Genomic DNA, 22720 nt, shown 5'->3' on the forward strand with positions numbered 1-22720 from the left:
GTCTGCGAAACGCTGTGCTAGCCTCTTTTTCCTCATCCTGTTTTCCGCTCCCTTGTTCCGTCCCAGTTGTCCTATGGTTAGATCAGTCAATGAATGAGTATCACACTCCGGGGACAGCTGGACTGTGTATACAGTCTTGGAGACTGGGGCGAGTGCACTGCAAGTATTGTCTAAACAATTTTAGTCACTATATTCCCCTAGGCTCAGCGTTTCCAAGAGCCAGATTTGTGCCAGAGTGTCAGGACGAAGGGAAAGAGTTTGTTTGGCTTGCAGCGGGACGGTGAAGGGAGAAGAGAGGGGAAGTACTCAACAGTTTCTGACAAATACCATATGGCTTCTGGCCGTGTGGCAATATTATCTGAATGTTTGTGCCTGTGTGCGCATTGTGTCGGGATTGTGCAGTGTACATATGTGTGAACAGTTGCTGCTTCTGTCGGGAAGACAGAAAGAAGAGTGACCTTCACATCTCATTCTTTGGCAGATTAGTGAACTTCAGCATTAATTATGACCATCTTGATATTTCATAATTTCTCTGACAAAAGCAGGTTTTCTATAGAGATGTGTTGTAACCTGTCAAGCATAAAAAATAATACGCTAAATCTAGCTTTATGTGTGTTAATAACATGGCGGGCATTGTGAATTATCAGCACTGCTGTAGGTTCCTCTACATTATAGACATGTGAAGCCTTCTTTATCATGTGGGTGCACATTTTCTTGTGTGTCCGCTTCTTTTTGTGCTTCAATAAGTTGCTGACGAGGACACAGGAGGAAGAAAGAGAGAGACTGAGGGAGTCACATCAACAAATCTCCTGGTAAAGATAGTGTGTAGTGTGCTTCTGTGTGCTCAAATGTGGGTGACATTATACATACACTTGGGTATCTTTCCATTTCTTCTGCACCCTCCCCCTCCTCCAGCCCCCTCAAAATCATGTGGGGTATCATTTTGTTGTGGTTTCTGTATTCAGCTCTTGATTGTTGCCAGGCAGATACTGTTTGGCTCGGCCCATTTCCCCCCAACACTAAATCTTTTGGTTGCATTTCCCTGCAGCCTCGGAGCACTAGTGCAGTTAGATTTTATCCATTTGCCATAAAACACCACACTTGCTGTGTCAGGTTACTCTGATGTCATATGCATTTTATTCACCCATTTGCTGATTTGTAACATGGCAAGAGAAACTTCCCGGAGGGCCAAGTAACCACCACTCATGTGCTTAGCTGCAGAAGTGTTTCTAACAACTGAAATTAATTAACAGTGAAAACCCATCATCAAGCCACAACTTGCAAAAAGCCTGTACTGACATAAACTATAATATGCTTAGTGCGCCCTATATTTTACTTGTGAATTTGTCAGTGTGGAAGTATTAAGGGCTTATAGCACGGTTGAATAATCCTGCTGTCACTGAGAGAAGAGGGATGCGTTTGCATTTGCTAAGATATTAGTATGATCCATCCTCTATCTGTCATTCCATAACACCACAGTCAACGGCGTCCACCAGCCATATCAGTGCTCATGGTTAATGCCATCTTCCCTTGGGGTTAAAGGTTGTGCTGGTTTTTCATTTCAACCATATGTCAGTTTTCATTTGCCCAAGCTTTCTGCCTGTTTTCTCGGAGTGTCTGCTTTGTGTGGTATCATATCAGTCAGTAAAACTTAAGTGCAATTCTGTTAAAAAAAAAAAAAAAAAAAAAAAGGAAAAAAAAAAGGCTCAGCACAACTCCCAGTTCCTCCAGGGCGTGAAAATGAAAAATGATCACTCACCCAGATGTGCACTGTGTAATTGTGGTTTGATGACTGTTAGGGTTTATGATTAAAATGCCAACTTTTTGGACTATCATTAAGCAAATCAAAATTCTTATGCAATCTAGTCCAGACGAACACTTTACTTTGTGACTGCCAGCCATAATCAAATATTCTGGATGAATACCAGACAGCCAAATTGCTGTACAGAAAAGAAATTCAACTCAGTGTTTGTTTGTTTGTTTTTAAACACTTTTGAAGCAAATAGATCTTTTCATTATTATTCACTTTTTGTTTGAATAAAATGCCTTCCTTATTTTTATTCATGACAGATGTCTTGCTGTTGTATCTGCTGCATAGACACAGAGCCTCTTTCACTTCACAATTTAAACCCAAGTTATAACGCCAGCGTCAAAAATCAAGACACTAATCAGCTGATTACACAACTGAACACAGACGGTCATTTAAGATATGAAGGTTAAGGTTACCTTTCATCTGTTATTCTATTGTTGCGAGGCTGAATTTCTTAACATTTACACAATTTATAATGCACGTCTTGTCCTGTGCCTTACATGACTTGACACGCCTTGAATGACCAAACCACCAAACCTCCTGCACCCGAACGACCATATAAGTGATTTGACCCTACCCTCTGATACGACACATAGGATAGGAGTGTTTCCTGAAGAAGGGCAAAGAAGAGCAGACGTTTAACTGGCACTGTGGTTAAAACAATAAACACATGTAGTGTATCAGTGGCGACATAGTGGACCTTTGTTGTTAAATAAACAAGCAGATAAGTTTATTGAACCATCGTTGTTTGGTTGTCCTAAAAAAAAGTACTTGTTAGGTTTATGGACAAGATCGTGGTTTGGGTTAAAATAAGTATTTTTTAAGGGTAGATGACCTTTGTTGTCATGGTTACAATGCAGTTAAGGTTGTGGAATGGTTATGGTTATTTACACTACGTCACCTAACTTTTTCCTTTTCATAATTACTATGGCCACTAGAGGTCACCTAACAATAAAACGTTATGAAGGCTCGTAATAAGCTTCTGTCACAGACGACATGGACAGGCTCAAACAAACATTCACCAGGATGAAGTGCACTGCTAGCATCAGCTACATTGCTAATCATCTTTTCAGCCGTGGCACATAAAACACAATGTAAACTTACCTGCAAATGTCACTTTATTCCGTTTAGATGCTGCTATGGTTTTCAGTACCTACTAAGAACAAACTGGGGTGCTGATGACATACAGACTATGGCACAGGTTTGTTTACTCTGTCTCTCATTTCCCTGCTGGGACTCAGCTTGCTACCTGGTGTCAGTCAAACATGGACATGCCCCTCCAGCAGCTGAGAGGAAAAGTATTTCTGATATTTCCCCAAAGATCTTCCTTTTTTCCCCATTCCTTTTATTAATAATTTAAAAATAGTATCAGGCTCATTTTTGACTCCAAAAATGGATGACTAAATATTGATTTCAGTCTTCAAATGATGTATTCTATGTTTAAAGTTCATTGAATCAATATGAATTAAACAGGTATGTAGCCACAGCTGAAATTGCTTGATTTACGTGTGAGATAAAGCTAAGAATCATCTGCATAGTCATAAACTGAGATGCTATTATGAAACATTATATGGTGAAAACATCTGGATTACACTTTAAACATGAGTATTTAAACAAACCATGCACAGATAATGTAGCTGTTAAAAAACCCCAAAAAGAATCAAATCTGATCATTTTAAGCAACATTGCAGGGCAATCTGAGATATATTACACTTCACTGAATACTGTGTCATAATACAGCAATTCTTAGAAATGACACCACAGAGAAGCAGTGACAGACACTTTGGATTCTGAGATGTGAGCAGTTGCTGGTGCAGCAGCACAGAGGTTGTTTATGCGGTATTGTTCCTAGTGCTTACCCACCACAACCAAAGATAATGGTATCTTTCTAATAGGCTGTAGATGTGGTGATTTATAACATGCAGCAAAAATAGGGGACAAAGAGTGAGAAAGAGAGAGAGAAGGAGAGAGAGAGAGAGAGAGAGAGAGAGAGGAGTGGTTCCTCAATGGAACGCTGAATAATGAGATGAACAGTTCCAAGGCACTGCAACCATTCCCGTGCCTGCCTGCCTGTCAGTTCTGCCTCCCCTATTTTCTGCCATTTTCCTCCTCCTCCTGGAGCATCATCGCTTCATCTCTCTCCTGTGGGAATACTTTGGAATGAGCAGACAGGTTTGTGATGGAGCTGCTGTTGTTGACGCTCCGTACTGAGAGCTTTGGTGACCACTGATGTGTTCCCCATTATAACACTGTCATGCACACTATATACAAATGGTATGTGTCTGTGTAAGGTGCATCGTATGCAGAGGCAGACAGTAAAAGAAGGGTGTGTCTGTGTGTTTTCACGTTGATGCCTCCCTATCCTTAAAAATCCACTGCATATTTGTCTTTGTAAAATTAATATTGCACCGGATGTCGAGAAAGCTGAAATTATTTAAATTCATTTTTTCTTTTTACCTGAAAAATAATTGAATAATGCTGAACACTGTCTCTGAACTCGACATGTAGCACCACACTGCCACTGTAGGGATCTGTTCTTTTTCTACCTTTTATGTTTTGATCAACAGCCTTTTGTGATGTTGACATTACAGAATTCAAACAGGCAATTTCAATATTTTTCCAATTAACTGTGTTGCTATGTGTGGATGTAGTAATAATTCATATCACAGTCTCTTTGTTTGCTTAGCTGGCAGCTTCCTTCCACACCCACAAACTAAATTCCTTCTTTTTTTTTCTCAGTCATCAAGGCCAATTTGCAAGGTCTCAGTTTTATTGTGCGAGACAGAGACAGTTAGTCAGTGAACCTTCTTCAGTCTACAACTGCCTAACATTTTAGTGCGAGTATGTACAAGCTCCATTACTTAAGATGTTTACAGGTAGACTCTCCATTCCAGTCATTCTCTCAAATATATTAAAGTGTATTATCTTCAAATGCCACAGAATATGAAAAGATGGAATATTTCATTATGCAAAACTCCCCCTGCCAATAAAACCCTCCTCTCTGTTTGCCTAACCTCTCTCAATTTGTGTTTTTCTCGGTGGAAAACTCCCTTTACTGTTTCTCCCAGACTTCCCAAGGCTATTGCAGAGATATAACAAAGGAGCGCAAATACAGACAGCATGAAATGAGGCACTGGGAGCTGACAGAGAAGATAAAGCTGAGAGGTAAAGGAAAACCAAGAGATAGTGAAGAGGGACTGGAGATAATTAAAAGGATCCTCAGAGTGATATAGTCCTTAGCACTTGGACTTCGTATTCATTTACGCACATAGAAATGCCTCTCTAACATACCAAAGATGTGTTCAGGACATAAATCTGTGTCTCCTCTCCGCCCATATCTTTAATGTGAGTTATGCATGGCATGTCAGGATTCAACTCATTTTCAGAACAGCAATCTACTGGCAATTTATCACAATCAAGCATGAAAAATATGCTGTTTTTGAGCTGAAATAAATTTTTTTTGGTTTAATATTCTGCCCTGTGTTTCTAGGAGAATAATGCAATAGCGTGTTTATAGGTTTTAATGTCACATTGAAATATGTGCATGATACTAATGAAACAGTTAAGTCTTGGAGTCTAGTGGTGCTTCCCTGTTTAACTTTCACTGTCCGTAACTGTAGAGACAACCATGCATGTACACACACACATGCACGCACAACCAATGAAAGTTTACAGCTCATCTGTCATGCTAATGTCATTTTAATATTTATTCATAGTTAAGAATGGCAGGGGACCTGGCTAATGTTATCTGTGCCGTGCATAGTAATTGATCAGCTTCCTTCCAGCGACCTAATTTACTTCTGTTAGAACGATGAATGTCATGCACAAGTTTTAGCACTGCCACCCTGCTATGATGAAATGGTGCTAATGGCACTCTGCTTGTTTCTGAAGGGGCTTGTGATCATGACAGTTCTGTAACAGGTCCGAGGTCAAAGGGATGAACAGCTGATTTTGACTGTTTGACAACCTGTCAGCAACTGGGCTATCAGCAGAATAATAAGTGTGTGTGTGTGTGTGTGTGTGTGTGTGTGTGTGTGTGTGTGTGTGTGTGTGTGTGTGTGTGTGTGTGCATGCGTGTGAGAGTGAGAGAGAGAGAGAGAGGGAGGGAGAGTCGCAGAGTGGAAGATGAGACAAATACCACCTGTTACTGTGTGAATGGGAATTTCTGTCTGACCACTCATATTCTACTGCTTGTTTGATAAATGCGAAAATGCATTTTGTTTCTGCCAGTCTTGTTTTTACTTACAATTTCCAAACAGCAGAAAACATAGTTTCTAAATTGACACGATACACGTATAATCATTATATGTCACAACATGCTTTGTATTGATTCTAATGTGTAGGCATGTTACTAATATTAAATACATTGTATTTTTACTGCCAGTAAATGAAGACTAGCCATGGAATCCATGAGCGGATGTTGTTAGTATTGATAACTGCACAATGAGACTAAAAAGAAATACATGCTGACTGATATACAAGTCATTTGTAATATCATGAAATGATGACATCAAACATCAGTAACAGTGCAAAACGTGAGACATGAGTAAAATCAGCTTCATAAGTGCTGCGCTCAAAGGCAGCTCCGTTTTCTAGGGCCACATTATGTAGGCCTATAGCAGCAGGTGAATGACAGGTGTGCTCTCCTACCCTAATGCACAAATTGCCTCGGCTGCAGAGTGCTCATATGGTTTGCTTTTAAGCATAACCACACAAGTGTATTTAGATGTTCCAGTGAGACCGTTCATACTGAGAAAGAAACAACGCTTTTAAACAATACCTTTGTCATTTATTAACTGATTGTAGCAGGACTGATTGCAGGTCCTTCCAGCCTTACGATTGATAGATAGAATTACTATTATGTGAGGGAAGAGAGATAGAGATAGATCTTTTTTGTATTTGAACGTGGATGGAGAAACGATTGGCTGGTGTTGGTTTTGTTTGATAGTTTCAGCATTTCACTGAGATATACATAGCATAGTATATTCTGTCAGATCTCACCATGCATTGCTACATTTTGAGTCTGAGTGTGTCTCATGGTGCAGCTGAGTCTGATTTTCATCTGATTGATTTAGTGACTGGAAAGGGCTGTTACAGTATCAGGCTCTCACTAAAAGAATTCACAAAGACAGTAATGTTATCAGTCAAATTCATCTTTAATGTTGTTTATTGCGTGTTCTGTCTTTAAAAAAAAAATGAATTAGACTCAAATACGAGTGAAGGGAGACGGAGAGAGAGTCTGTAACCATAATGTATGAAAGTGTACAAAAAGAACTATAACACTTAATGAATGGTGAAAAGGCAAACAGATGAGCTGATGGACCAAATATCCACAAGGACTAACAAATGCCATCGTGATGTTATTATGTGTCTATTAATTACACAATATCAATATTTCCTTTTTGAGAGATTATGGTTTTCATCAATATCCCCTCTGCCCAGTTTCCCACCTACTGGCCCCGCCCCCTCTGCACATACCTGTTCCCATTTGCCTAATCATCCCCTCTATATATATACTCACCGGCCGCTTTATTGGGTACACCTGTTCAACTGCTCGTTAACGCAAATATCTAATCAGCCAATCACATGGCAGCAACTCAGTGCATTTAGGCCTGTAGCCACGGTCAAGACGACCTGCTGAAGTTCAAACCGAGCATCAGAATGTGGAAGAAAGGTGATTTAAGTGACTTTGAACGTGGCATGGTTGTTGGTGCCAGACGAGCTGTTCTGAGTATTTCAGAAACTGCTGATCTACTGGGATTTTCCCACACAACCATCTCAGGGTTTACAGAGAATGGTCTGAAAAAGAGAAAATGTCCAGTGAGCGGCAGTTCTCGGGATGAAAATGTCTTGTTGATGCCAGAGTTCAGAGGTGAATGGCCAGACTGCTTCATGCTGATAGGAAGGCAATAGTAACTCAAATAACCACTTGTTACACGTCAAACCTTGAAGCAGATGGGCTACAGCAGCAGAAGACCACACTGGGTTCCGCTCCTGTCAGCTAAGAACAGGAAACTGAGGCTACAATTCGCATGGGCACTAGAAGATTGGAAAAACATTGCCTGGTCTGATGAGTCTTGATTTCGCCTGCGACATTCGGATGGTAGGATCAGAATTTGGTGTCAACAGCATGAAAACATGGATCCATCCTGCCTTGTATCAACGGTTCAGGCTGCTTGTGGTGGTGTAATGGTGTAGGGATAGTTTCTTTTTCTTTTCTTGCACACTTTGGGCCCCTTAGTACCAACTGAACACTGTTTAAACGCCACAGCCTACCTGAGCATTGTTGCTGACCACGTCCATCCCTTTATGACGGCAGCGTACCTTCTTCTGAGGGCTGCTTCCAGCAGGATAACGCACCATGTCACAAAGCTCAAATCATCTCAAACTGGTTTCTTGAACATGACAACGAGTTCACTGTACTCAAATGGCCTCCACAGTAGCCACATCTCACTCCAATAGAGCACCTTTGGGATGTGGAGATTTGCATTATGGATGTGCAGCCAACAAATCTGCAGCAACTGCGTGATGCTATCATGTCAATATGGACGAAAATCTCTGAGGAATGTTTCCAGCATCTTGTCTTCAGGCTCATTGCCAAGCTATCCAGGCCTTAGTTTGCACACCTGCCTGATTCCTGTCCCTGACTGTTTGCCTTGTTTCAAACGTACCAGTAAAGACTCTTTACCTGCCATCACTGACACTGTTTTGCTTTTCGGCCTTTATTTTCTCTAAAATGTGCATACTTGCAGGTTTTGCATCTTCTCATGAAAGATTCACAGACTGATAATAAGGGCGTATTTTTCCAGGCTCCATTCCTATATGTTATCCCTGTGGTGTCCAAGCAGAGCTGGCTAATTATAGGCTTACTGAATTCATTTGGAGTGAGAGATGTGAGCCAGGATTCATAGCTGGACTGATAATTGGATTGATCGGGTAGTGGGATTGCTGCAAACCTCCCTCGTCTAATTTGCTACCGTGGACATTTAAAGTCGTGCAACAGCCTAAACAAATTTAAATTTTTGCCTGTTTTTCAGGGTGCATGTATGTGTTTGTGTCCATTATGCCTCTCCTGGTTAAGTCATTGAGCACTCCAAATCCCCAGTGAGACACTTACAAAAATCAAGTTGAAATTTTTGCATACAGCGTTCATCTGCTGTCTGTCTTACTGCCCGATGCTTGAGTTTTGGTATGAGCCCTTTTCTCATGGCCTGTCATCTAATACATGTTTGTCATATCTCCCATGAGAAATGTCTTGCTAAAGGTCTTTTTTTTTGCCCACTCTGTACTTCAAGTGCGAGACACTTCTCAACATGAGTAGTTGATTAATTGACAGCTGGTTCGCTAACTGGTTCCCCGTCACTGACAGATGAGGAAGTTTTTACACTAATAGCCATCGGACACCTGCACATCTTGTCAGTTTTTCCTTGAGGTTTGTTGACAGCGCGCGTAGAGACATCGAGTGTGATGTAGGAGTACTGTCAGTCTGATGTCTTATATTCTCGCTGTCGCCTATTCTCCGTCAGTCATGCAAAGTAGCTTTTATAAATAGACAAAGCCAAAGCCATGTGGTGTTGTTTGTTGGCATGCATTTCTTTCAGCATGTGTACCTCTGAAAAAACAAGCAGAAAACAAGCAGGGACAGACTGAGACATTATATGGGATTTAATTAGAGGTTTTAATACATTTTTTTCTTGCATTTATTCAGTTTTTTTTCTTTGCTTTTTGGGTGTTGTTTTTCTCAAATGCATAGTATCCCCTTTTCCTGCATGTGTTACCATTTTAATAAGCCAATGTGCAATAAATAAACTATAAAGTCTGAGGAACTAATATAAAATACACTGTAAACAGACAAAAGAATTGTAAATATTTTGGGTCAGGGCACTTATATTGCCTCTTCTCAGTATATTTTCTCTCTGGGTTTTTCATGTTTGCATAGACCTTGGCCCTGGATCTGCCTCCCTCCACCCTCTCTATCTGCTGCTGCTCTGTTGGCATTGATTATCTCAGACCCGAGGTATCCAATGTGTGTGTGTGTGTGTGTGTGTGTGTGTGTGTGCGGGTGTATGTGTTTTACCGTCTCAAGCTTGGCCGCATACTGAGAAGGCATATATCTCTAGAGGTTTCTTAATAGAGCGGATACTGTTGCCCGCCTCACATTGCCACGGGGGATGGGAGGAGAGTTGGGTAGTGGGGAGGGATGGCGATGAAGAAATAGGGGAGAGGGCAAAGGATGAGAGTATCCACTGCTTACTTGTAGATATGAATGAAACCCTATCTGTTTGATTAGCCCTTTGACTCCACTGGTCACCAATGCTTCTGGTTTGAGGTAATTGAATTATGTTTCTTCAGGAGATATCATGCAGAATTTACTGTACTTGTGTTGGGCGAGGGCCATGGTATGTTTGGACCAACTGGTTTATCCATTTTAATCATAGTTTATCATTAGAATTTAAAGGGTCACATGAACCAAATTTTAAAAAATGAGATACTCCATCACGTACTGTGTTATCTAGTCATCCAGACAGTCTTGGTTTTATATGCTCATATTTTGAGGTATCTGTTTGCGTGATTCCTGCCACACATTGCAATGGAGGAAAATTAAATTCTGTTTGTGGATTTCCAACATAAAGCCAGGTTCAATAGCAACGTCTGTCTCCAAAGTCAGTGTTTTCTTACTCTTAATAATCCACAACATGCTCTCAATGTTTCCCGTGTAGGGACTATTATTTTACTAGAAAGTAGGTCCACTGAAAACTGTTCAAGGTGATGTTGGTGGATTATCCAGACTAATGGGACGTCTTGTTCTGTGAAGACATGTGGAATTCAAATCACCTCCATTGTTTTGGGGTAGAAGAAGAAATCTTAGAGTCAGATATCTCAGAAGCTGGGAAAGTAAATCCTTGACTGAATGCCTTTGTAGTTATGTGAGAAAATGTTTTTGCAATTTGAGTGAATTTACCCTTTAATAACATAACTCAAAGGGTAAAAACATGCAAGGGTAGTTATTGAAGTAGGAGAAATGTACTTTTTACACCACTTTGCTTATAGTTTACTTGTTCTGGGAGCAGACACATACCCATAATATATATTAATGCTTCCTCCCAGACTATGTGTGTGTAGTGTGGAGCAACAGCACAGCTAGATGACTGGTACCAAATTGCTTCTGGGAGGGAAAACTGCAGGAAGCTTCACACTCCTATGAGCACACAGCGGGAAATGTGCTGTACATTGTTTACAGTATACATGGTCTGCCATGTTTAATAGCCCACCCTCTCACTCCCATTTGGTTTCTAAGCAGAACGACAAGCTCACAAACACTAAGACTTCAGCAGCCCATGCTGCTCCATACGCTTCAATGGATGCTATTAAACACGGGCTACCTTCAGCAGAGACACCTACTGCGTCTAATCAAGGGTTTCAATCCTAGTAAATATCTCTGTTCCTTTCCTTGTAAATTACCCAAAGACTACTGCAAAGGTATGTTGACCTCCCGCGTTTTCATTCAAGCCCCCAAGCAGTTTCATATTTAAATCAAGCAGAGCGGAAAAAACAGTGCATCCAACAACAAACCAATTAATTTGGACACATGCTGCCGTATGAAACAGTGACCTAAGATTAAGAAAATGGAAGTCAACCATGGCTGGACAGAAAATGCTGCTTTAATGAAGAACTCAGTAGTTTGTTGTGTTGAATGTGGAGATGGTATCACCACAGAATGATAATAATTAACACTGACCTCAACTCAACCCTGATTCAATCCTCTGAATGTAGTTTTTCTCTAAGGAGCCTATAAAGTCTTTCTCTCTACTGTGAAGGACAACTTTTCTTTTGAGTCCTTAATGCCAGAAATGTCTTCCTAGAAAAGGTTATCCCTATCCCTAACTGCCCTCTTTCTCATTTCTTCCTATTTGGATCCAGACACTGCTGAGTCTACTAAGAGAGAGACAGCTGGACGGATTACAGTGAGCTAATTATAAGATATCTATCCATAATTGCAGCGGATTACGCTATTATTCATACTGAGCTTAGCTGGACAAAATGCCTTAACCGCCATCACATTACGTAGCATATATCGCTACGTATTATTCACTATTTATACAGCTGAAACTAAATACCAGAATTCAGTTTAAGTAGCCTTAGTGAGGGCAAAGAATAACCAAACCCTATTACCCTATTAGACCTCCTTTTTACAGTCTGTAATGCATCACCAATGACTCCATTAGGTTTGTGTATTAAAGGTATTGCTGGCCTGAAATGAGAATATGACATAGTCCCATTCAAGTGACAGATCAGTCAGAGAAATTAATTCGAGGACGAGTGCATGATTTGACTTCAGGCCTGGCCTTAAGATGACAGACAAGACACTTTAGTGGAGGAAATCATTTGAGCAAATACCAGAGCTTCAGTGGTCTGATCAAGCAGACCTCTTCCCTTTGTACATGTAATAATAGAAATGAATATGTGATTATAAGGAAAATTACTGTGAAATGTCATCTTGCATATTTGCTTTCTCCTTTTCATTAATTAGAACGGAGTGAGTAATGGAAACACTGAAAAGTGTTATGTATTTCAGTGGTCGTCAGCACAGAACAAGTTGCAAAGGACAGCTGTTAGGTGTTAAAGTGCAGTCACATTTGAATTTAGTCCAACTGGTTCTATTTCCACTTTGAAACCAGATGTGATCTCGTGCTTGTTCCTTGAGCCCATGAGCCGTTTACTGTAGCTGCCATATGAGAGCATGTAAGCTAACAGTACACTGAGCACTGAGTTATACTAGATCTATATCAAAGAGTTGTCCTCCTTCCCTAGCATGGCTGTGAGGTAATCTTAGTTAAAAACATCTCCCATGTGGCAAATTATTCACTGACTCTATCTCACAACCAAAACTCACAATAGATGTTTGCCATTGTCATTTACCTTGTACTTTATGTGTCCTATGCTGTGGTGGGACACGATCATATTAGGGGACACACTCGAAAGCCTTTACATTAGTGGGCCAAAGTGTTGACAGAGCATGGCGCATGCATGTTGTTTGCATGTCCTTCAATCCATCTGCATCTCTCTGTTGCCAGATTGACAGTATGTTGTTTATCAAGCTCGCTGGTTTTTAAAATAATCTATTTAACAATATGTTAACTTTGCCTCCTCCTACTTCCCGCCGATCAGAGCAGCTGTCTCCGTGCACATGGTGCAGCAAGCCAACCTTAACGTTTTCTTTGCACTGCTGCTAAAACCAATTAAATTTACGGCAAAGAAATCACCTGATTACAAAGCCCCCCCCCCCCCCCCCCCTCCCCACCCACCCACCCACCAACCCCCTGTCAACCCCTCCTTTCCCTCTGGTGTGTATGTTCATGTGTGCATCTGTGTATGTGTGCCACCAAGGGCAATGTTAAGAGCTGATCAGGTGGGAATGTGACATACTTTCGGCTTGTGCATGTGCCTGTCTCTTTGCTAATCCATATGGGCGCAGCACTAATTAAATCCAGCGGCTCAACCATTCACACCACTGGCTGCTTGGCAGTGAGCAAAAAAATCTGTTGGTGGTTCTGTCAGGTAATATGACAACACCAGCAGGGAGAATGTATGTGGATGTGTGTGTAAATGTCAGTGAGCGACAAGGGGGTGTGACTCAGGTTGTAAAGTGAGTTTGTTTGTTTGCAAGCGCGAGAGGGAGGGGGCTCGCCTGCAGAGAAAGAAATATTAATATATTCTGGTGTAGTGTTAGTGGATGGGACAGATCGGCTGCTGATGATGTAGATGTCTGTGTAAGAGGCCAGCTTTTGTCATCTGGGTTAATAGCAGAGAGGACATGTCATGGGAGGCCCCCCTCACTGAGACACAGTGGCAGGCTGCTTGTCTCTCCAGAAGTGGGTGCCTCTCTCAGCAATTTCCGGGCCTTATCAAATCTAAACGGTATAAATGTGTGCCTCACTTCGCCCCCAACCCCATCGCTCCCTACTGCTTTCTTCCAGCCCCCTTCCATCTCCACGGCAGAAACTTGTTATTGTTTTATAAATGAGGTGACTTCAGCTCCATATTTATTCTCTGAGCACATCTTTTCCATTTTTCTTTCCAGAATAGTTTAGTAGCAAATGTTGTTTTACATTATTTGTGTGTGTGTGTGTGTGTGTGTGTATGAGTGAGATCACTTGTCTGCAGTGGTTTTTCTAATTGTCCCCTTGATGTGTGTTTCCCAGTAATTTCACAGCAAATGTGTTGAGGCTCTTTGCGCATTGTGTGACGTTATGCTTGATTAGTCTGTGCTGCTTGGGAGGGCTAATGCGTTTGGTTTATTGGTGTTGTGTTAACAGGATAAAGATTTATAGGGGGCAGTCCAGCATGTGTTCTGTGGTCCACACAACAGATAGATAAATAAATGGAAATTGGGTCCATTTGTCACTGCCCAGGCTGGCCTGTGATACTGTGTACCTGTGGAGTGCCGAGCCCTGCAGAGATGTGACAGTTTGTCCCTGCCAGTCCCTTTTTCCCGGTCTTCTCTCACACTTGTCCCTGTGAGCCTGTTCCAGCCCCCTGCGCACACCACTGCTGGCTCAATCCTCCACTGAAGGAGAGAACAAGTCAAAGAGCTTCACTACTGTTTGATTTCCTGCTGTTTGTGTTCACACCTTTTAAAAAAAAAAAAAAAAAAAAAGAAAACTCTGCTGGTTATGTTTGTTGCTGTAATGAGGAGCTCCATGACGCTTGTGTGGATAACTGCATCTTGAATGAAATCAGAAAGTGGAATCACATTGCTCCTTTAAACAGATAATCAAGGCCCATATTTTACATTGATTAGGAAATTAGAATTTGCAGTCCTAACAACAGTATGTTTTTTTTCCTTTTAATAAAACTTAGTTTAGCACATTGTTGATGAAATAAAAGAGCAATGGTTTTCGTTCATTTCAATTATACACTAAAATGTGTTTTTTTTAAATAATGTAGATCTAAGGGTAACCATTATTTTTGAAAATTAAGTAACTTTTGGTGTCTCTGAATGTCTCACTACATTATTGTCTCACACATTATTGTATCACATTAGGAACACAAATACTCAGAAAGTGACACTGATGTTGTGGCAAAACTTAAAAATTGTTTGACTCATTTAGAAATAAGATCAGTGACTAGGGTTTGAGTCCGACAAAATTAAAGGAGCTAGGCTGTTTGTAAGTTTTATCAGCATTAGCGTTAGCATTAACAGCTGTTTACTTACCAGTCTAGAGGAAACGTCACGAGTTTGGCATCAGACTTGGCACCAAGAGCTGAGCACCCAGCAGTAGAAAGCATGGCCAATGTTAACTCTTGTCTATCATGTTTTTCTTCTTATGAAATTAGCACGCTAACCAGCTAGCCCTGGCCCTGAAACCATGTTTGGTGGCAAAGAAAACTTGCAAAATCCCCTTTAAGACATTGTTGACTTTTTTACTATTTAACCCAGACCATATGATTTTTCCCTAACCTTAACTAAGTGCTTTGAGTTGCCTAAGCATAACTACAAAGTTCAATCCTGCTTTACTTGCCAGGAGCAGATACTGTATCACATAAGCAAATATACTGTAGGACAACAAGTGACTGTTGATGTTATCAGTGAATATTTCACGGATACATCTAGTTACAATATTTTGCCACTTGCCAGATGATGACAAACAACATTTAATCATATTATGTTGATAATAGAAATAATCCAGGCACCATTACGTTTCTGACGCAACATATTTGTTGTTGCAAATTAGTGGCATACACGTAATTTCTAGGAGACAGAATTGTTTATTAAGCACATTTTCCCTATTATTTCCTCAGGGATACAAGTTGTGGCACAAAATGGGGAAAAATCTTCTCATGCACAGTTAAGTGCTGAGTTTACCAGAAGCAACAGCAGTTTCTTTGGAACATAGAAGAAGTGGGTAATTATCATGTTTAGTGATAGCCTCCATGGCTACACGGACAAAGGAAAATCAAGCTTCAGCAAAATAAAAACCAATAAAGTGTAAAAACACTGCACTGACCCCTTCATCGTGTACCAAACGTGCACCTGTAGTGTCATGCATTCTTAAATGTGTGGTGCAAAGTAAGTAGAATCTCATTTGATTTATTTTACTGTAATGTTCAGCCAACAGTTTTTCTATTCATTTCTCTCTCTCGTTTTTTTCATAAATAGAAGAGAGAGACGTCGAGGCAGAGACAGACACGAAGCCACAGTGCAGTTGTGTGGTTTACTCTGGTATTCTGCTGACATGGGATCCATTAGCAGGGTTCGAGGGATGGGGGGTGGAGGGTTGGTTGGGGGGGGGGGGGTTGGGGGTGGAGAATGCACAACAGGACCGGGAGAGAAAAAAAAAAAGAAATGAAAAAAGAAGGCCTAAAAATCAGTGAGGCAGACCCAGCATTGCTGAAAGACTTTACAGCAGGTTTGAGGCAGGAGAGACGAAAAGAAGATGGGGAGGAGCAAAGGCCTTGAGAGATGGTGAGATAGCTTCGAGGAAACAAAGGAGATAAGAGTAAGCAGAGACTGAAGTTAGGAGACAGGAAAACACAAGGGAGAATGAAAAGTGATGAGGGTGTACAGTACTGTGCATGCAGGGGAAGAGAGAAATGTGAGGAGAGGTGGTGGGGAGCTGAATCAGCTTTGCGCTGGCAGAGAATCAAAGCTGCATGGTGGAACCTATACCAGAATAGCAAATGTACTGTAGAGCTGTGCTTAGTGACACTGAAACATATTCAGGTGTGCACTTGCCTTAACCAAAATTGTCAGTGACGCACACTACTGACCTCATTTCGGTCTGCTAATCTGCTCCCATCCTGTCAGATGAGTCACCTAATGTCGCAGAGGACTGAGTCAGGATAGGTGTATGTATTTCAGCAGAGCTTAATCATGGAATACTTCATACTAATGATAAGGCAGGGTGTCTGCACACACACTCAGTGATCTTTCCTGTGGTGCCCAAATGATACCCTCCGTCCCTGTCATCACTGGAGCCTTGTTGCACGCCAACAAACGGGAGTGTCTTTGTCAAAGTGATTGAAAACACCTGGAGGCTGGCATCGTCCAGACACACATCAGTCAGTCAGATTTGCTTGGAATCAAACACTGTCAGACGCATTTTTGTAGCCACAGGGCTGCGGCAGTGTTCGTGATGGGGATTTACAGAATAACACAGAGGGGACGGAGACAGAGGATGACACCATGTTGTATTAGCTTTATTTTCCAATGTCCTTCATGTAATTACTGATGCATCTCAGGGATGTGCTTCTCTCACTTTGCCCACTTTTCTGGACACATTTTCACATGCAAATGCCCACTCTCTCCAATTGTGCCCCTGACCACAACATCAAACGGAATGAGGTATCAGAGACAAGACGGGCGATGCATCCAATATCAATTTTTTCATATAATCATGTTTTTTTCTCTTCCTTTGCGTATAATTTTTAGCCATATGCTTTTCCCTCCCCCTTACCCGCGGACTCTCCTCGTCAAAAAGACAAATTACCCAGTAGGCTGCTCTTTTAGCTGTGCTTTCTGTGCAATAATCAATTTGAGTACGAGCAAAAGAGAAGGCTCGAGAAACGTGAAATTATTCATCAGGGTCTCTCAGTAGCGGGGCTGTAGAGGTGTGGGGGATGGTAGGGGCTACCTCGTCCTGAGATAATTAGGTAGAAGACCAAAAAGCAGACATAAGGAGAAGACTGCAGGCCAGCAGAGAGAGGGAAAAAAAATAGACAGAGACGGAGAGTGGTAGGTGCAGAGTTAGGCGATCATAGCTGCTCTGAGAGCAGTTTGTTGTTATATTTGGAAATCTTGAGATGGTGTTTAGTTTGTCGTCCCAGCAACAGACAGATACAAAGGAGAGGATGGAGGATAGACAGCTGGAGCTGGTGACGAGTGAAGGGGAAGTGCACAGAGGAGGAGGAGAAGGAGGAGGAGGAGGAAGAGCTTTGACTAGAGCATGACTCGAAGTTAGCGTCAGTGAAACTACTCAGGAGAAATGGAGGATAGGGCAACTAGAGGAAAAATGAGCCAGGCTCTCTCTTGTGGCGGGTGTTTATTCAGAGACCTCTTGTTTCCTACCAATTAAAGGGGCTGGGGACTGCTTCAGCACAATCCCTCCAGGTCTCCCTCCCTCCCTCCCTCTGCTCAATCCGTCTTCACTCTCTTCTTCCCTTCTCCATGTTTGCTCCCTGTGCAATTTTTGATCATTTAAACATCTCAGGATTGACATTTGCATGTGTTTTTCTATGTTCTCCCATCTGACATCTTCAGTCACTTGACGTTTTGATATATCCACATGTTTACATTTGTTGAGCACTGTATTTAGCTCTCCTTAATATGTTTATCCTGTGTCAATTAATCGTATTATCGACAACAGCCTGCATTTATTCCGTTCTTATCTATACCCTTCCCTGTGCTGCTGCAATGACCCAATTTCCCCAGAGGGATCATTAAAGTTTCATCTTTCACCCCTCATTCATTTCTCTCCCCATTCATTCCTCCCTGGTTCAGCTCAGTCCAAACCAAACAAGCTCGTCGCTATACTTGATTTCTCTTCCCGTTCCATACTCTAAATCACCAGTCTTTAGCCTCTCCATGACTTGAAGGGATTATAAGTGCCAAAGACTACTGTTTCTAGGCTGTTTTTCCAGTGTAAAACACTGCATATGTTGCATTTGTGGATTAACTTTGTGAAAAATGTATATTTTTTTATTTCATTTCTAAAACCCCTATGAAGTTAATGGTGATAAGTGTGTAGACACTGAAGGTTTATACAAATCTAAACGTTTTTCCCAGAGGCCGTCTTGCAGAATAATAACTGAATGAGAAATATAAAAGAGTAATACAGCAGAATAAAACATGGCTATTTCACACTATCTTCACTGCAGTGCTGTTATTGCCGGTACACATCATTATCAGTATCAAACACCTGCCATGATGCACTAAATGGCTCAAGTCATTCAGTATTTTTTTTTTTTGTTTGTTTTTTTTTGCATCTCTTCGCACACCCCTCAGCTGTGAGGAAATAATGATAGTACGGTGTCAGATGCAGCCTCTGTACATGCATTGGAGTCATGTGATTCTGTATCTGCACTATCAGCATCTTTCCCCGTCACAATAATGTAATTTACCACGGTTGAATAAAAGCATTGTTGTGTTACGGCATGTGTCTCACTGCAGAATAAATGGCTGTCAATCAGCATAATATACCTTGGAATATGATGCCATAGTCTCATATATTTGTGTGGAAACAGACCATGATTGTGTCTGGTATCTTTGTCTGATTTAGTGTCCTGCTTTTTTTTGCTTTTTTTTTGTGTGTCTGTCATTCTGGAGAGTGTTAACATACCTGCTCGTAGCCTCTTTTTCTCCTGGGCCCTGAGTTGTCTCTCAGATTGATGACACAGGAAGGACTAGGGCACCTCGGGGTACATTAGTATGTGGAACATAGCTGTAACTGTGAGTGTGTGTGCTGTGTGTGATTTCTGTGCATACATATATGTGTGTGTTTATTAAGGTGTAACTTTCCCTTTTTTGGCAGCTGCCTCACCATAAAGCAAAAACACTACATTGCAGTGAGAGCCGAGTCGTCTCGTTCGCTCTCGCATCCACTGTAGCTCTTTGTTTCTCTTTGTGTCTCCGTCTCTGCTCGTACCCATGCTGGTATTTCTTTGTCTTGCTCACTTTTCTCTTTGTTACAATACATCGCCCTCCTCCACTCCATCGCCTGTCTTTGTGACCTGGGTGCACTCCTCCCATGGAGCATCTCCCCTGGGTTTTTCTCTTTATTATTTCTACCCACTTCTTCTTACACAAACAAAGGCCAGGTAGGAATTAAGGTAGATACTCATTTAAACAAAGGGTAGCCCACTAAGCATCAGATTTATGCTCTGTCTGCAATGTGTAATTGCACGTACCCTGAAGTTTGACCCTCTTTGCTTTTTGTGTACAGTTTACGGAAGGTGCTTATTTAGAACTCAGCCTTGCCCAAGGAGATTTTTGCTATGGTCATACTACTCAAACAAAGGTTTCTATTGGCTAGCATTCTGGAATAAATTTGTCTCAAGGTCTGACTGCTGTCTGCTTTCCACTTTTGTTTTCACAAACAAAGCCCTCAAATTTTTTCTCACCAATCTCTCTCCTTCACCGGCATTCATTGCCGTTATTAGTGGAAAAATCTAGACATGTGTTTTATGTCCATGCAAAAAAAAATTAATTGACACTCTCACACGTAGACACTTACATACAGGCTTCCCTCCGCTAACCATATTTTATCTACTCGTTAATGTTCCCAATTACTCTGTCAAACACTGCCAACGTTTTGCAGCGTGGCACGCTTATTGAAATGGTAATGCAACCATCTCAAAGTGAAACTCTTTCATTCACTGGCTTCTAAGTGGATTTATTCATGACAATTTACTCTTCTCATGCAGGATTACACTAATGAGAGGGTTAAAGGGTGGTGTGTGTGTGTGTGTGTGTGTGTGTGTGTGTGTGTGTGTGGCTTTGCTTTCATGTGAGGGACTCTTGCCCCGGAGAGAAAGGGCCACATTGCTTCTGCCTCCAGCTCTCTCCATTATTCAGAAGAAGAGGGTTTGATTTGGTTTTGTACCATTTCTCAATCTCACTGACACACACTTCCTGCTATCTAAAGGATTCAGGTGTCGACTATAGATGTCACAATTAACAGTGTTTTTTTTGGGGGGGGGGGGGTTTCTCTGATTTGAATCACAAACCAGTTTATATCTTGATTGTCTGAATTGAGTCACTGAATTGCTTCACACCTGGAACAGGCCTTAAATGTAATAAAGCAGGGCTTTTTCCCACGGGACCCAGATCGCAAGCCATCTCCTTGCAGGAGGTCAGGTCCCAATGGGGATGTGTTGTTAGTACAGATCTCAGTATGTAGGTCATTGTAGTTTGAGTTCAACAATCCCCTGGAATTGCCTGCGCTCCACCACTATTTCGACCTGCTACTGTCAACACCCTGTCATGCACCTCTGTTTGTCCCCTAGCCCTTCGCTCATTAGTGTCCTCCACTCAGCATCCTCACTTGTTTGCTATTCTGCCTCCTATAATGACTCACACCAGCAAGAATTCCAGTTTAGTTTGAAATAATTAAAGGGCAGTTTCTGTGTGACTGGAGATTGTGGTTATTTCAGTTTCATTTAATGCAGCTTATGGCAGGTGCTTAAAATAAATGGCATGCCTAATGAGCTAACATTGTTTGCCTGAAGAGGGTCATATGAATTTATGGTGATGGGTTTAAGAGTTCAAAGTCTACAAAGAGGAGGCTACTTACAAAAGAACTGGTGGCAAGAGCAGACACCACCCACACACGTAAAGATTTTATTTAGACTTCAGAAAGATTCAGTCACAAGGCTTGTATTGTCAGAACACATGTGAGAGAACACCAAGTCATTGCAAAAAGATGGACTGGGCAGCGTGGAAAACACAAAGAACGGCAGCTTGATGTCACTAAACTTTATTTTGCTAAACATAATTTAGGGAACTATGGCTTTCCACTTGCATGTTGTGCCCTGAGGGATGAGACACTTTCTTGAATGCATTTGCAATGATTAAATTCAGCAAGCTTCCGACTTGACTCTGATTTATTTGCTATTCATTTATTTTGCTTAATAGAAGCTTGACTTAATGAAATAGTGAAGCCTTGGTAAAATGAATTAAAAATGTACTGGAGAGCGATTATCATGTTGGATTGCTTTAATGACTGTGTGTGCTAGAGGAAAAAAAAATATAACAAATAATATGTAGAGCAGCTTTTCTTTAATTTATACATTTTTTTGTTTCCGTTAGAGCAAAGTCCCATTTAAAGGGCATCACATTTATCAAGTAGAACTCCTGTGGATTTACTCCCACACTACAATGACATACATGCTGGTTAAAAGAAAAATAATGATTACCCATGTAGCCTCTCATTGCTGCAAAAATGTGAAGCAACAGATATAGTTGAAATATTGTTGCCCAGTTTATTACCTAGTTTGAAAATAAAATAAGTGTAGGAACATTGGGTTATACAGTAATACACATGCAGAGGACACCATAGAGGAATATGAGTATGATGTTATGGTAGCTTGTAATAAAATAATACTGTATGTTGATTGTAATCATATAAGTTGCATAGTGATAAGGATAACTTGGCTAAAGCTGATTAGTAATAGAAAATGTAAACTGTTAATTGATATTTATGATAAATAATGAAAAAAAATCAAAACATTGCATACCACGTTGTCACTATTGCGTTACACTTTTGTACAAGTGTGGGACTTTACTGTCCGTCTACCTTGAAAATAGCAGTTTGATATACAGCAGGTGAGCCCAGTGTAATGTATTATTTGGTCTGAATGCCAGAGCTTCAAGGGCAGAGCAGCCTAGCGTTATGTTGCCTGCTCCAGAGTAAATGAGCATAAGTTATGTGAGGGATTGTTTTCAATAAAAACACAATGTTACCCCCCAAACAATAGAGCAATTGTATGCGTGTGTCTGTGTGTGTCTGTGACTTGAACATGTGAAACAACTTATATAACCTGTATATAACCTCAACCTCATGTCTTGAGTTGGTAAAATTCTCTACAGCTCATAAAAATGTCTACAGCACGGCTTCTTAAATCTTAAAACCAAACACGATGTGATGTCTGTGCAGTGTTTCTCATTTGATTCTCAGATGATTCAATATTTAACAGTGGTTTTGTGTTATACTGTACCAACCTATGCCGGTACAGGACATGTATCAAAGATGAAAGTGTAGGGTTTTTCACCTGTTTGATCTGTGTTTGCTATCCGTCTCTCACTGCTTGCTCTCTGAACCTGCACCACAAGTGTTAGTTCTAGTTGGTACCATGATCAACATCCTTAGAGCTGATACAGTGCTGATTTTTTTTTTTCTGCATTTTGTTGCT

At 41.1% G+C, this 22720-nt stretch overlaps 1 protein-coding gene across 2 annotated transcripts in view; it reads left to right on the forward strand.

Annotated features, from left to right (window-relative positions):
* Positions 1-22720, forward strand: part of LOC139607707 (roundabout homolog 1-like) — a 76924-nt gene that overhangs the window by 24137 nt on the left and 30067 nt on the right. The window contains exons 1-2 of one of the 2 annotated variants that reach the window (XM_071460828.1): positions 505-3982; positions 4879-4975. The exons of the other annotated variant lie outside the window; for it this stretch is intronic. Coding sequence (XP_071316929.1) covers positions 3971-3982; positions 4879-4975 — 109 coding nt within the window. The 5' untranslated portion in view covers positions 505-3970. Of the gene's footprint in view, positions 1-504; positions 3983-4878; positions 4976-22720 lie in introns of those variants that run through there. 2 annotated transcript variants of the gene reach the window in all.

This window comes from Trachinotus anak, unplaced genomic scaffold, assembly GCF_046630095.1.
Source record: "Trachinotus anak isolate AG129_WGS33_773 ecotype Australia unplaced genomic scaffold, CSIRO_AGI_Tana_v1 ptg000024l, whole genome shotgun sequence".
Classification (NCBI taxonomy): Eukaryota; Metazoa; Chordata; class Actinopteri; order Carangiformes; family Carangidae; genus Trachinotus; species Trachinotus anak.